Genomic DNA, 14,605 nt, shown 5'->3' with positions numbered 1-14,605 from the left:
TGTATTTTACAGGAAATGTGCGGAAGCGGAACCAGAACTGGCGGTCCAGTTGGATGTTTTCGATGAGCAACGAGAAAGCGACGACGCTCAAAGTCTCCAGGGACCCCATGGGGTAGATCTCAATTCGCCTTTAGACGTTTTTTACGCAATTCTCAAACAGGTAGATATTTTAATGTTTCCTTATACATCTTTAAACATATTTATCTATGCGAAAACATTAAAGGTTGGATAAGAGTACAGTTTGGTTATTATTTGAGGAAGAAGATAAAACTACGGAATGACAGAAAAATTCGGAAGGGAAAACTACCAATTTTCTTGTGAAATTTCAAAGGGCCCCACGTTGGGAGCCAAGTTTTTGTTTAAGTGTAGATACTCCTTTTTTACGATGTTGTTACTCCTCCCCATCCTTCGTCATCTCTTGGATGATAAGGTCCCAGTCTTGAGACTGGTATAACGAAGTTAAAAACATAAATAAAAACAAAAATACTCCCAAGATATAGGAAGAATATAATGATTAGAGCAAATAGTCTGGGCTAATTATCGGAGAATAGGCCATTTTTGGGAAAAGTTATTTACCAGCAATTTTATTGCTGGAATCGAACCTTATGATTATATATATTAATAATATAGGTATGCAAAGTCCGCAGATAGTGTGCTACTTTTTTTATTAACAAAATGGCGCCCGAAAATCGTGTTTTTTTCAATTATTGCTCTATAACTCCGAAGATTTTAACTTTACAACAAAAACACTCACATAAAAATTCACCGCAATTAAATTCTGCATAGAAATATGTTTTTTCCGATTTGCTCCGACGAAAATTTTCCTCGAAAAATCCGGGTTTTCCTAACAAAATCTTTAATTTTCAAATAAAATTTAAATAAGTAATTATCTACCAATAATTAAATAATTTGGTGACTTAAAAGCCTTCTTGGTTTGGATTATAGTTCCAGAAGCTGGTGAAAATTGAACTAATATTTTAGCAACAATTCAATTGTTAATTAATAATTTACGGTCGCAATAATAACCAAAATAATTATGATACACTGATCAAACTTTGAAATCTTATAAAGATGAGATGCCTATTTAACATTTTGTCGACAAAATATAAATTTTTTTATTTTTTTGCATAATCTTTAAATGTTTAAAAAAAAGTTATAAATAAATTAACGTTTATCAGAAAGTTTTTATTATATTCTAATTTTAAAAAATAGGTAAAATGCGTATTTCAAATATCTTGAAAATGAATGTTTTAAAACTTTTTTGCAACCATTTGCAAAAAAGTTATGAAACAGCGAAGTAAACATACGATTACTGCGTTGTTTATAATTTTTTTTAATTCTTTCAAAGCGTAAAAGTGAGTTTAAAGTACAAGCTAATTACTTACAAAAAATGTCGATTATTAGTTTAATGGTTATGTTTTAATTAAAGATTATAAATATTTTTTTTGTAATTTACACGCGCGAAAGTAGACTAATACAGTACCGTAACTATGTATTATGTATTATACCCGTCCACATACACAACTCGCGCGAGTTTAAAGCGTGTCAGTCGCTTTGAGTGAACATCTCCGGCTCTGTATCAAGCCTACTTTCGCGCTAAAAATTACAAAAAAAATATTTTTAATCTTTGATTAAAATAGAGCCATTGAACTAATATTTGATATTCTTTGTGAGTAATTAGATTGTACCACAGACTCATTTTTAAGCTTTGAAACAATTAAAACAAATTAAAAACAACGGAGAAATCGTATATTTACTTTGCTGTTTCATAACTTTTTTGCAAATGGTTGGAAAAATTTTTTAAAGCATTCATTTTCAAGACCTTTGAAATACGCATTTTAAGTATTTTTTAAAATTAGAATATAATAAACAATTTCTGAGAAATGTTAATTTGTTTATAACTATTTTTTTAAACATTTAAAGATTATGCAAAAAAATAAAAAATTTATATTCTGTCGACAAAATATTAAATAGGCATCACATCTTTATAATCTTTCTAAGTTTGATCAATATCTCATGATTATTTTGGTTTTTATTGCGACTGTAACTTGTTAATTAACAATTGAATTGTTGCTAAAATATTCGTTTAATTTTCACCGGCTTCTGCAGTTATAATCTATACCAAGAAAGCTTTTATTTCACCAAGTTATTTAATTATTGATAAATAATTACTTGCCCAAAAAATTTATTTGAAAATTCGAGATTTTGTTGGGAACACCTACATTTTCCGAGGAAAATTTTCGTCGGAGCAAATCGGGAAAAACATGCCTATATGTAGAATTAAATTGGGTTGAATTTTTATTTGAGTGTTTTTGGTGTAAAGTTAAAATCTTCGAAGTTATAGACCAATAATTGAAAAAAACACGATTTGGGGGCGCCATTTTGTTAATAAAAAAAGTAGCACACTATCTGCGGACTTTGAATACCCATATTATTAATATATAGGATCATAATATTCGATTCCAGCAATAAAATTGCTGATAAATAACCTCTCTTTGTACTTTACTAATTAGACCAGCGTATTATAACTATTTTTTTTCAATATTTAATAATTATGCAAAAAAACGAAAAATTTATATTTTGTCGATAAAATATTAAATAAGCATCTCATCTTTATCTTTATAAGTTTGATCAATGTATCATGATTATTTTGGTTATTATTGCGATCGTAAATTGTTAATTAACAATTGAATTGTTGCTAAAATATTCGTTTAATTTTCACCGGCTTCTGGAATTACAATCTATACTAAGAAAGCTTTTATGTCACTAAGTTATTTAATTATTGATTAATAATTACTTACCTAAAACTTTATTTGAAAGTTAGAGTTTTTGTTGGGAAAACCCGCATTTTCCGAGGAAAATTTTCGTCGGAGCAAATCGGGAAAAACATATCTCTATGCAGAATTTAATTGCGGTGAATTTTTATTAGAGTGTTTTTGTTGTAATGTTAAAATATTCGGAGTTATAGAGCAATAATTGAAAAAAATACGATTTGTCGGCGCCATTTTGTTTATAAAAAAAAGTAGCACACTATCTGCGGACTTTGCATACATATATTATTAATATATAGGATCTTATAATTCGATTCCAGCAATAAAACTGCTGGTAAATAACTTTTCCATGAATTTTGCTAGTTAGCCCAGAGTAAAAGGGTAGTCATTTCGATAATACGATACTAAAAACATTGAAGGCAAAGATATCTATTTATACATAACATATATTTTTTTACTCTCATGAATTGCACGAACCGCTTTAAAATAATAAATATCTTTAACAAATGATCTATTCTCATTTGTTATATTAATTCTAGGTAGCTGAAACACCTCAAGAAATCCCTTTTCTTAGTATTCTTCAGCACCTGTTGCGTATCGATACTAAAGAACCGATCAGCGACATCATATGGGACACTGCAGAACGACTTGTACATCGCGCCACTCTACTAGAAAATCGCGAGGACTCAGCAAGGCTTCTGAGAGCTCCCAGTACGCAATCCAAGTTCTTCTGCCACTGCCAACACCGGATCGAAAGTCCCAGTAGGAAACAATCGCTGAGTACTCCTTTGAGTCCGACGCCACCTTCTATAATTGGACCACCGCCACCACCTCCATTAGGTACAGTTTAGTTAACACCTTTTTAATGAAACAGGAGAATGAAATGATGTCTTTACTTAATTTATTAAACTTTTTGATTTATTTACACACACTTATTTATACTAACACATATATTTATGTAAAATTATTTAGTGCAATTTATTTTTCGACATTACAATACGCGCGTTACTTCATACTATATACCAAAAATAGTTAATGAGTCCTTTCAACAAAATTGAACTATTTTATATTAGTCCTGCACGAAGTATTTAGCATTAAAAAGTACAAAACTTTTCAAAAGGAAAAAATATACGTCAAAAACAGACTCAAAATAAAATATAAAATGTTTTTGTCTGTGAGTGTATACCTAAATAGAATAAAATATTTAAATATTACACACCTAGTTTGTTCACTTCAACAGAATGTTTAATGTTCAACAGAATTAGAAAAAGACAGTACAGATAAACTCCAGGAATAGCTAAGAAAACTCTTCCAAGACTGCTTAAATGGTACCTAATTACCAAAAGAATGGAAATTATCTATCATGTCAACCATCCACAAAAAGGGGGAGCAAAGATCCGTGTGAAAATTACAGAGGAATTGCGGTAAACAGCACAATATGTAGGATGTATTATTGGAAACTTATTAAGAACATAAATGAAAATGACTATAGATATTACGAAGCAGAGGAGCAAGCTGGCTTTAGAGCTGGGCGGTCACCTGTACTCTACTACGCAAGTTATTGAGAAAAAACAGCCGTCAATAAAGAAGTTCACCTGGTATACGTAGTCTTACAAAAAGCATATGACAGTATACCCCTCAGCAAACTATGGTCAATCCTACAGCAGACCAACATTAAACATGGTCTTATCAAAGCAGTCCAGAGTCTGTATAATGGAACGACTGCAAAAATTAAAACTGGATCAAGGATGTCTGAGGGATTTAAGGTCACGAAAGGACTGAAGCAGGGTTGCTGTATTTCGCCTACCCTTTTCAAAATTTATCTGGAACAATCACTCAAGCAGTGGAAAAGAAAATGTAATGGCAAGTGAATCACTTTCAATGACAAGATAACACTATACGCTTTATGTTTCGCTGATGACCAAATTCTGATTTCTCAGGATCATGAGGACTTGAGTTACATGACATGGAAGCTAATAGAAGAATAAAACCAATCGGGTCTTAAAATCAACATTAAGAAAACTGAAGCCATGTATATTGGAGGGACAGTGCATTCCATTACATTAAACTATGGGGTACAAATTAAACACTGTGATGAATAAAACTACCTGGGCATAAAGATAAATCAAGATGGAACGCTCGATGCTGCTATAAAAGACAGAAACATACAGGGTAGAAAAGCCATATCCATGATGAAGGGCATTTTGTGGGACCAAACAATATCTAAAATGAACAAACAGCTCATATACAATACCATACTTAAAAGGATATTCACATATAGCAGTGAAGTTTGGCCACTGAAACAAAGAACAGAGAAAATGTTACTAGTAACAGAAATGGACTTCTGGAGAAGAGCAGCTGGCAAATCAAGCAGAGATCGGATACCAAATGAGAGAATATGAGAAATGATGGAAGTCACACATACAATAATTATAATTATTGGTTATAATCAATATATTATATCAATTATAATCAATAATAATTATTGATTACATAAAAACAAAACAACTCATATGGTACGGCCATGTACAAAGAATGCCAGATAACAGGATCCCTAAACAGATTTTGACGTGGATACCACAAGGCAGAAGGAAAAGAGGAGGGCCAAGAAGAAGCTGGAGGGAGAGAATTGAAAAAGAACTAGAGTAAAGAGAAATTCCCTACAGGTATATGGCTAAACAGAGAAGAATGGCGGTTAGGAGTCGGAAGGTGTTGAAGAATCCTGTAAACTGATGTAGTAGTAGTAGTAGTTTGTTCAATTGTATGTATACTGTATACGTCTGTATATTCTTTATTTCAGGACCCGCACTACCTCCACCACCGCCTCCACCGCCCATAATACCCCCACCTCCATGTATACCACCTCCCATTCCCGCTCCTCCTCCTCATCAATTAAAAACCAAAACTCCAGCTGCCTCACAAACTGAAACTGATGCTGTGATAGAAAAATTACCCCAACAAGAAATACCCGCACCAAAAACGAAGATGAAGACCATCAATTGGAACAAAATACCAAACAATAAAGTAAGTTTGACTATATGAAAATAAAATCTCTATTATAATGAGAGTCAGCTTAAGATTTACTTTGTATCGGATATCACCACCTTTCGTTTACGTACGTTTCTTCCTCTAGCAGTCATCAGAATAGCTTTGTGGTGCGCTCTGAATCAAACCAAATCCAGCTGACTAGTAAGCAAAATAATACAAAATTATTTGCTAATGGGCGCAATGAAGCGCTACAGAAGCACTGTAGATCTCTTCACTGGAAAGCAAATATTCTGGTAACAACCTAAAATCAATTCGCAAGGAGCAGGTCCGTGCCGTGCTATGATGCGGCGAGGCAGTCGCATCAGGCGGCATCACAAGGGGGGTGGCATAATCAGTAAAATAAAAAAAATCTCAGATTGTGTAAAAATGTTGTTAGAGACTATAGAAAAAATGAAAAGTGACATACAATACGGCTAATGACCAAATTAAATAAAAATTTAATGAAATTGGACAAAATCTTAATATCTATAAGTTCCGAATTTCCAGGTGAAAATGAAATTCGAGCCAAAAGAAAAAAGCGTTTATTTGATTACGAAAAATCTGTGGACGAGCTCTTTTGTTCATCTATATTTTAGACATTGCCGTTAATTCTTTGATTGATCGATTTTCGCTTCTAGAAACTCGTAATAAAGATTTTAAATTTTTATATGATATTTTCAAATTTAGGGAAATGGATGATAAAACACTCGAAAAATATTGTATGAATCTTCATTTAATACTTTCAATAGAAAAATAAAAGGAATCTGATATAGAGACAAACGATCTTCTAGAAGAATTGCGTGATATATCCCAAATGATACCTTTAGAGGTTTTGAACTATTTCTGCTAAAATGATCTAATTTCTTTATACCCGAATGTAGTTGTATCACTGAGAATTTTATTCTCGGTAGTTAGTGAAAAAAGAAGTTTTTCAAAATTAAAAATTATTAATAACTATTTACGAAGCTATTACTATGCTACACCTATCTATCCCCACTCGGCTGACGAGTTTGTCAAAATTAAAGTCAGAACGGTACATACTTTATTTAATTTAAAGTATGTTTTGTTTTTAAAATAAAAGTTTTCGTTTATTTTGTATAGTTTCATTTAAGGGAGTAGGCGGTTGGCGCAAAATCTTGGTCTAATGCTATTTAAATGGATTCGTTTTTTTCGAATCCTGAGAAAACTAATAAGTATTTTTGAAAAATTTAAACGCAGAATGAAAGATTACATTATTACCAAGTGCCGAAAGTTACAGAGGTGAGAAAAAGAGAAAATTTAGTGTCATTTTTAGTTTCAAATATTTCATTAAAAAAAACTTTTTGTGTTTTTAAGGGATTTTCTACTAAGCCCTCTGTAATAATGTAATCTTTCATTATGCATTTAAATTTTTCAAAAATATTAATTAGTTTTCTCAGGATTCGAAAAAAATTAATGCATTTAAATAGCATTGGATTCCCTTGGGCGCAATAAAGATTTTGCGTCTACCCTTTAATAAAGTTTAATAATAATATCTATGTAAACAGAACAAGCTTATAAGGGGGCAAAAAGTAGATTGGTTAAGATGTATAGAAATTATTGTAATTGAAATAGGTAATAGCAAAATTAATAAAACGGCGAATGTCACTAGAAAAGGGAAGAAAAGAGAGACTGCGAAAAAAATTACTAAATATCTAATGATTTAAAATGATGATAATGTTAATCAGTTTAAAAATTATAGAGCCAGAATGCTATAAATTGAAAGTAATGTAGAGGGGAACCTTATAATAGAATACCTTGTAATTTTTAAATTGTAGAAATACATTTTGTATTTAAAACCGTTTTTGTATTTTGTATTAAAATTTAGAAATAATTATTAGAAAAATAATTATCTCTAAAGCTCTAACCGTTGGTGGAATATTTACTTCAAAGTCCCTTAAATATATCGATAGAGGAACACCCTGAAAATATCGAGATGACTGGCGAGATGAAAGTCTTCAGTATATTCTTGCACTTAAACTGTCTCTCATTATAGTACCTTAGTTCGACTCATATTTTGAGTACTAGGAAGCCAAAAACCCGTTGGATTTTTACCTAGATAAATAGACGGGTTGTGAAATGCACCTTGTAGATACCCCCAGGTCTATTATTTGTATTTATGAGTTTGTCTTGCAAATTTTAGAAGGCTCGTATTCTAATTTGTTACAGGAATATTTGCTCTCCGGCGTAAGAGATCTGTTATGCTTCTGTACATTAGATTTCTCGTCGTTTAAAATCTCTATTTTTACTACAGTTGTTGCCTTTTTTTATAATTACTGATTGCCTACAGGTAGTAGGAAAAAAGAATATTTGGACACAGGTAGCGTACTCACATCAACACTCTCCCATGGCTGACATGGACTGGTCAGAAATGGAAGGGTTATTTTGTCAGCAAGCCCCACCATCAGCACATTCATCGCCAAAGTTAGGACATAGAGACTCATCTGATAATTTGGAACGAAGAATGCGCAAGGATACGACAGAGGTATATTTTTTGCAGTTTTTTAATTCTTAATTTTAATTTTAATCAAGACTCACAACATTTTATCATTGCGAAAATATATTAATTAAAAAAACAGTATGTTTTATACTTTTTTTATTTGAAATAAAAATATCGAAATATCTGTTTTGACACTTTCTTCCTCTTCTTTTTGTGTTGTGACATGATTTTGTTTTTTCAATGTGCCTCTAGTAAGTTGTCGTTCCATCGTTTTCGTGGCCTTCCCACTGATCGTCTTCCTATTGGGGAACCGTCCCTCGCCGTCCTTAATACCCTATTTGTTGTCATTTGTCTTATGTGGTCACTCCATTCTACTCTTCTGTTTTTTACCGAGTTATTAATGTTCTCCACCTAGCATCTCCGTCACTCCGTCGTATATCTACACTTCTCTGTCTGTCCCATAGTGTCTTACCAACGATTTTTCGAAGGGTTGTCATCTATACTGTTTCTAGCATTCTTTGTGGCCTCTCTGTATCAGGTCTTGTTTCTGCCGCCATATAATTAGTCTAATGACTGTTATTCAGTAAATTCCGCCTATAAATTCTGCCGTTCATTTTTTTCCGATATTTTTATTTAGAAGATATTTTTATTTAGAAGGTATTTTCCGATATTTTTATTTAGAGAAGAAACTGGCAAAGATATAGAAACAACATAGATCAACATATATACAATAGACTACGTAGACAACTTGGAGTAGCCATCAAAGCTGCAAACAACGAAACCTTCGAACATTACATTACAAACCTTACAGCAAATGATCAGACGCTATGGAAGGCGACTAAAAAACTCAAAAACCCATACACAACTATTCCTCCCCTCCATAAATCAAATGGTGAATGGGCTCGTTCCAACAAAGAAAAGCGGACATCTTTGCTGAACATCTTACGAGTGTATTTCAAACCGAGCCACCAGACCCTAATGAAGAAGTGGAAGAACTAATTAGCGCAGCTTGTCAAATGTCCCTTCCAATCAAAAGTTTTACTCCTATAGAAGTCAAGAAAGAAATAACCAAACTCAACCCACGAAAGGCTCCAGGTTATGACTTAATCTCGGCACAAGTACTAAAACAACTTCCTCGTAAGGCTATTATTATGCTAACAGTAATATTTAATCGCATGCTAAGTTTATCATACTTTCCAAAAATATGGAAATTTGCAGAAATCATAATGATCCTTAAGCCAGGCAAAGCGCCCAATGAAGTAACATCTTATCGACCCAACAGCCTACTCCCAATCGTTAGCAAAGTTTTTGAAAGATTGCTGCTATAAAGAATATACGCAGATCATGAATTCCTAACATTACTACCAGAACATCAGTTTGGTTTTCGGGAAAATCACTCTACTACACAAGTCCATCGAATAGTAAATGAAATATCAAAAATTCTCGAAGAAAAGAAATACTGCAACGCTGGATTCCTAGATATCTCACAAGCGTTTGACAAAGTTTGGCACAGAGGTCTGCTTTACAAAGTAAAATTAGCACTATCTAGTAACTATTTCCTCCTAATCAAATCCTACTTATCAAATAGATATTTCTCAGTAAAATTCAAAGACCAACAATGCAGCCTCTGTCCTATTAACTCCGGAGTTTCGCAAGGTAGTGTTCTACCAAAACAAAATCATCTCAAATAACGTTTACAAACCGTCACAACACATGCCCACCTGTAAGAATGGAAAATGTACGAATACCAACACTAACAGACGCTAAATACCTTGGCCTCCATCTTGACCAACGTCTTACTTGTAAAAAACATATACAGACCAAAAGAAGACAACTAGACTTGAAATTTCGGCAAATGTATTGGCTCCTTGGACGCAGATCAAAACTCAACATCCAAAACAAAATTCTTCTGTACAAAGCAATACTCAAACCTATTTGGTACTACGGCCAGACTACACCTCTGGGGCTGTGCAAAGTCAACATCACTCAATATCGTCCAAAGATTTCAGTCTAAAGTTCTAAGATCAATAGTGGATGCACCATGGAATGTAACTAATCAAACACTTCACGAAGACTTAAATATACCTTTCATCAGAGAAGAAGTCCATCGAGCATCTGAATAACAAAACGAGCGTACCATTCGCCATGACAATGAGTTAGTAAGGGAATTATACCATAATGGTCCTGCCACAAGGAGACTAAATTCCTGGACTAAGTCCTGGTCTCAGGACCTATTTTAAAACTTAAACATAAATAGAATACGATGAGACATCATTGGAAGTCTCCTCTTCATGCCCAAAAACATGAACAAATTTACTTAATACTCTTTTAATGATGTAGATTGTAAATAAACATAATTACATAAAAAAAATATTTTTATTTCTCCATATTATTTCATTCAGTCAACCTGCGGCTCTGTTTGCTTTATTCACTTGATCTTCCACTTTTGTTTCGAGCTTTACATAGCTGGATAGTGTGACGATTAGATATTTACTCCATGACTTGTTCTATTATTTGACCCTCCAGGTCACCTCCATACCCTCAAGTAGATTTGCTGTTATAACCAAGCATTTCGTCTTTTTTAGGGGAAATTAACATGTAAAATTTTCTGGCGGTTATATTAAATTGGTGCAGCATACGTTGTAAACCATCTTCAATTTAAGAGATTAGTATTGCATCGTCTGCATGGCAGATTATTTTAAATTGTTTTTCTCCCATTTGGTATCCTTTTTTAGTTCTTACTTTTTTTTATTATTTCATCCATGATCAGGTTCAACTGATGGATCAGAATCCCCCTGTCTTATTAATGTCAGCTTCAATTGGGTCAGTTAGTTCTTCTTCTGCTTTTACATTTATTGTGCTATTCTGGTAGATATTTTCGATCATTTTAATTATTCCTAGGGGTACCTCTCTTGCGTATAATAAACGAATAGCGTCTTTTAATTTGACCCTGTCAAATGCCTTCTTAAGGTCCACAAAACATAAATATGCCGGTTTTTTGCATTATAATGACTGTTTTGAAACTAATATTAATATTATTATTGGTAAAATATTTTCAGATCACCCTTTTGGACGGAAAGAGGAGCTTAAATGTCAATATATTCCTTAAGCAATTTAGAAGGTTAGTTCTATTATCTATAGTTTACATAAACTTAAATATTTATGACGGTTTACTTTTTAGTTCCAATGAAGATATAATTCAGTTAATAAAAAATGGCGAACATGATGAAATTGGTACGGAAAAACTGAAAGGGTTGTTGAAACTATTACCGGAAGTAGATGAATTAGACATGTTAAAGTCGTTTAATGGAGATTTTAACAAATTAGGAAATGCGGAAAAGTTTTTAATTCAATTAACTAATCTTTCAAAGTAAGTTCTCTCTAAAACTATTATTTAAATTTCAATTCAGGGTACAAAATTTGAGACGTTACTGTCCAAACTAATCGGTAAAAATACGGTACATTCCATGTCAAATCACTCAGGCAAAAAATTTTGGATCTCCGATTTGTCTGAAAATTGGTATTTAGCTTCTGCGGGACGTAAAAATAAGATATTTAAGGTAAAAAAATCTTCTTCTTCTTTTTTCTCAAAATGTTATTTTATGCGATTTTACAGTGATTTGGTGTTTATTTAAACAAATTTGCATTTTCTGTCATAAAGTATCAATGAAAAACATAATATTTTAATAGAAGGGACTCAAAAATGTTATTATATGGCATTATAACAAGTTATTTTGAATCAAAACAAGTTTTTGATAAAATTTTATAGTGTAGAAAACGTTAAAATACCGTTTTTTACATTTTCCTCCATTCCCAAAATACATCATCATCGATTTGGCTGAAAATTTGCCCACAGATATCCAAAAGATACCTAGGACTTTAAGTGGTTAGAAGGATTTGAAATATATTACAATACCAAAAAAGTTACATCCAGTAATATCAGCCTCAAAAGTATATATTAGTCCAATCGGGATAGCATTTGACCTTGAATGCCGAGCTGCCCAAAATTTTATTTTTCTGATCTTTAGAGGACTCCATAGTAGCCTAAATTTAGAATCACGAATGAATTCCTCCGTTACGTTAGCCGCCATCTTGATTTTAAAGGAGAACCTGTTTTACTCAATATCTCCGCCATTTTTAACTTTTCGACAAAAATGGTAGGAACTGAAATTGTTCCAAATAAATCGTATTTACAATTATTACAATTTCTTTTTAACAATTTTTGTCGTGAGGTCGATATTTTCGAGTTAATTGTGCTTACAGTAGACGCCTATATTTTTGACTATAATATTGCATGTAACTTTTTTGGTATTGCAATATAATTCAAATCATTCTCTCCACTTAAAGTCCTATGTTTTGTCTATCTGTGGGCAAATTTTCAGCCAAATCGACTATGATGTATTTTGGGAATGGGGAAAAATGTAAAATACGGTATTTTAACGTTTTCTACACTATAAAATTTGATCAAAAGCTTGTTTTGAATCAAAGTAACTTGTTATAATGCCATATAATGACATTTTTGAGTTCCTTCTATTAAAATATTATGTTTTCCATTGATACTTTACGATAGAAAATGCAAATTTGTATAAATAAACACCAAATCACTGTAAAATCGCATAAAATATCATTTTGAGAAAAAAAGAAGAAGAAGATTTTTTGACCTTAAATATCTTATTTTTACGTCCCGCAAAAGCTATATACCAATTTTCAGACAAATCGGAGGTCCAAAATTTTTTTTGCTCCTAAATTGAGTGATTTGAAATGGAATGACCCATACACAGAAATGTTCATAAATCCTATTTTGGATTCTACGATTGGTTTGGCCTATATAAGATCGGAGGCAATCTGCAAAAGGAATTTCATAAACTCCGTGTTATTCATTTGGAATGTTGTCTTTGATTGATCGGACAAGGGATTAAAGATATTGTTGGGGGATAAATATTGTCTTGATTTTGAGAATTTTGTCGATTTTGTCAGGGATACATTTGATGAAAGGAAGAAAAGCTTTCGTATGTTGAGAGTCTGAGTCTTTGGATTGATAGTGAGTGATTGATTCCTGTGGATGCTCATGTTAACGTGATTTTCGCGGTACTCATTTTGGATGAGGACTGATTTTAAAGAAGAAGGCCCAGCTGATCTTCTTGCATCATCGTAAAGGCATATTGATCTGGAGGCAAAGGTATTAATGATTAATGACAGTGATGAATTAATGACAGTGGGTGATGAGTGATGAGAGTTGGCATGCAAGTAGCAGTTGGTACCTATGGGTGGGTTTTCAGTAAACAAAGTGATGAAAATCGTGGAATTGGTTTAGCCTTATGAGGACGTCGAGAAACGATAGGGATGAATTATTTTCCACCTCTATCTTGAACTTGATACTGAGATGTATACAATTCAGATGGGTTGGAAAAGATACCAAAGTATCTGTGGGGTCAAATGACAAATGTATCATCAACATATTCTAGCCAACATGTTGGCTTGAGCATTGATGTGGATACTGCTCGGGTCTTGATGTCTTCCATAAAGATACTGGCAATTTCTAGAGGGAGTGGTGAGTCCATTGGGACACCATTTATTTGTCTGTAGAATTGATTTTGGAAGATGAAATAAGTGTTGCATGTGCAATGTAACTGAGGGATAAGTGGTCTTGATGGATACTGTATTTAGTTTCCAGAATATTTAAGGTTTCGTCTATAGGAATGTCTATATAAAGTGAAACGATATCGAAACTTACTAGAATGTCTGAGGGTGAGATAGGATATTGTTTAAGACGTTCTTCTTCTTCTTCTTGACTGGCTTTACAACTCGGGGTGAGTCTTCGCCGCATCCACTATGGCCCTTCATCGTCTGCGATCTTGCGCTTCGATTTGCCATTGTTGCACCCCAATCCTAGATAGATCGGTTTCAACATCATCCTTCCATCTTTTTCTGGGACGGTCCACTGATCTTCTACCGTCTGGTCTCTCGAAGAACACTGTCTTTAGCACTCTGTCTTCCTCTGATCTTACTACATGACCTGCCCATCTTATCCGATTAGCTTTTATATGTCTGACGATGTTTTCAGTACCATATAGAGTCACCAATTCAGCATTGCGGCGTCTTCTCCACTCTCCTGTCAATTCATCTCTTTGAGGACCAAATATCATTCTGAGGACTTTCCTTTCAAATATCAGCAATTTATTTATTTCTCGCTGATGTAGAGTCCATGTTTCACTCCCATATGTAACAACTGGGCGAATAATTGACATGTACAGTCTTAATTTAGATTGTCTTTTCAGCAGCTTAGATCTTAATAATGATGATAGGGACTGTAATGCTCTATTTCCCGCAGCTATTCTTGTTGAGACCT

At 33.1% G+C, this 14,605-nt stretch overlaps 1 protein-coding gene across 19 annotated transcripts in view; it reads left to right on the top strand.

Annotated features, from left to right (window-relative positions):
• Positions 1–14,605, top strand: part of LOC114338881 (formin-J) — a 552,435-nt gene that overhangs the window by 315,114 nt on the left and 222,716 nt on the right. For 9 of the 19 annotated variants that reach the window (XM_050655071.1, XM_050655066.1, XM_050655065.1 and 6 more), the window contains 6 exons: positions 13–160; positions 3,311–3,611; positions 5,572–5,795; positions 8,107–8,301; positions 11,316–11,377; positions 11,438–11,626. The exons of 5 other annotated variants lie outside the window; for them this stretch is intronic. In XM_050655071.1, coding sequence (XP_050511028.1) covers positions 13–160; positions 3,311–3,611; positions 5,572–5,795; positions 8,107–8,301; positions 11,316–11,377; positions 11,438–11,626 — 1,119 coding nt within the window. The remainder of the gene's footprint in view (positions 1–12; positions 161–3,310; positions 3,612–5,571; positions 5,796–8,106; positions 8,302–11,315; positions 11,378–11,437; positions 11,627–14,605) is intronic. 5 more of the 19 variants (XM_050655075.1, XM_050655078.1, XM_050655074.1 and 2 more) reach the window with 5 other exon arrangements.

Source organism: Diabrotica virgifera, chromosome 6 (assembly GCF_917563875.1).
Source record: "Diabrotica virgifera virgifera chromosome 6, PGI_DIABVI_V3a".
Classification (NCBI taxonomy): Eukaryota; Metazoa; Arthropoda; class Insecta; order Coleoptera; family Chrysomelidae; genus Diabrotica; species Diabrotica virgifera.
Note: the sequence above shows the minus strand (reverse complement) of the source record. Positions and strands in the feature narration are given on the sequence as shown.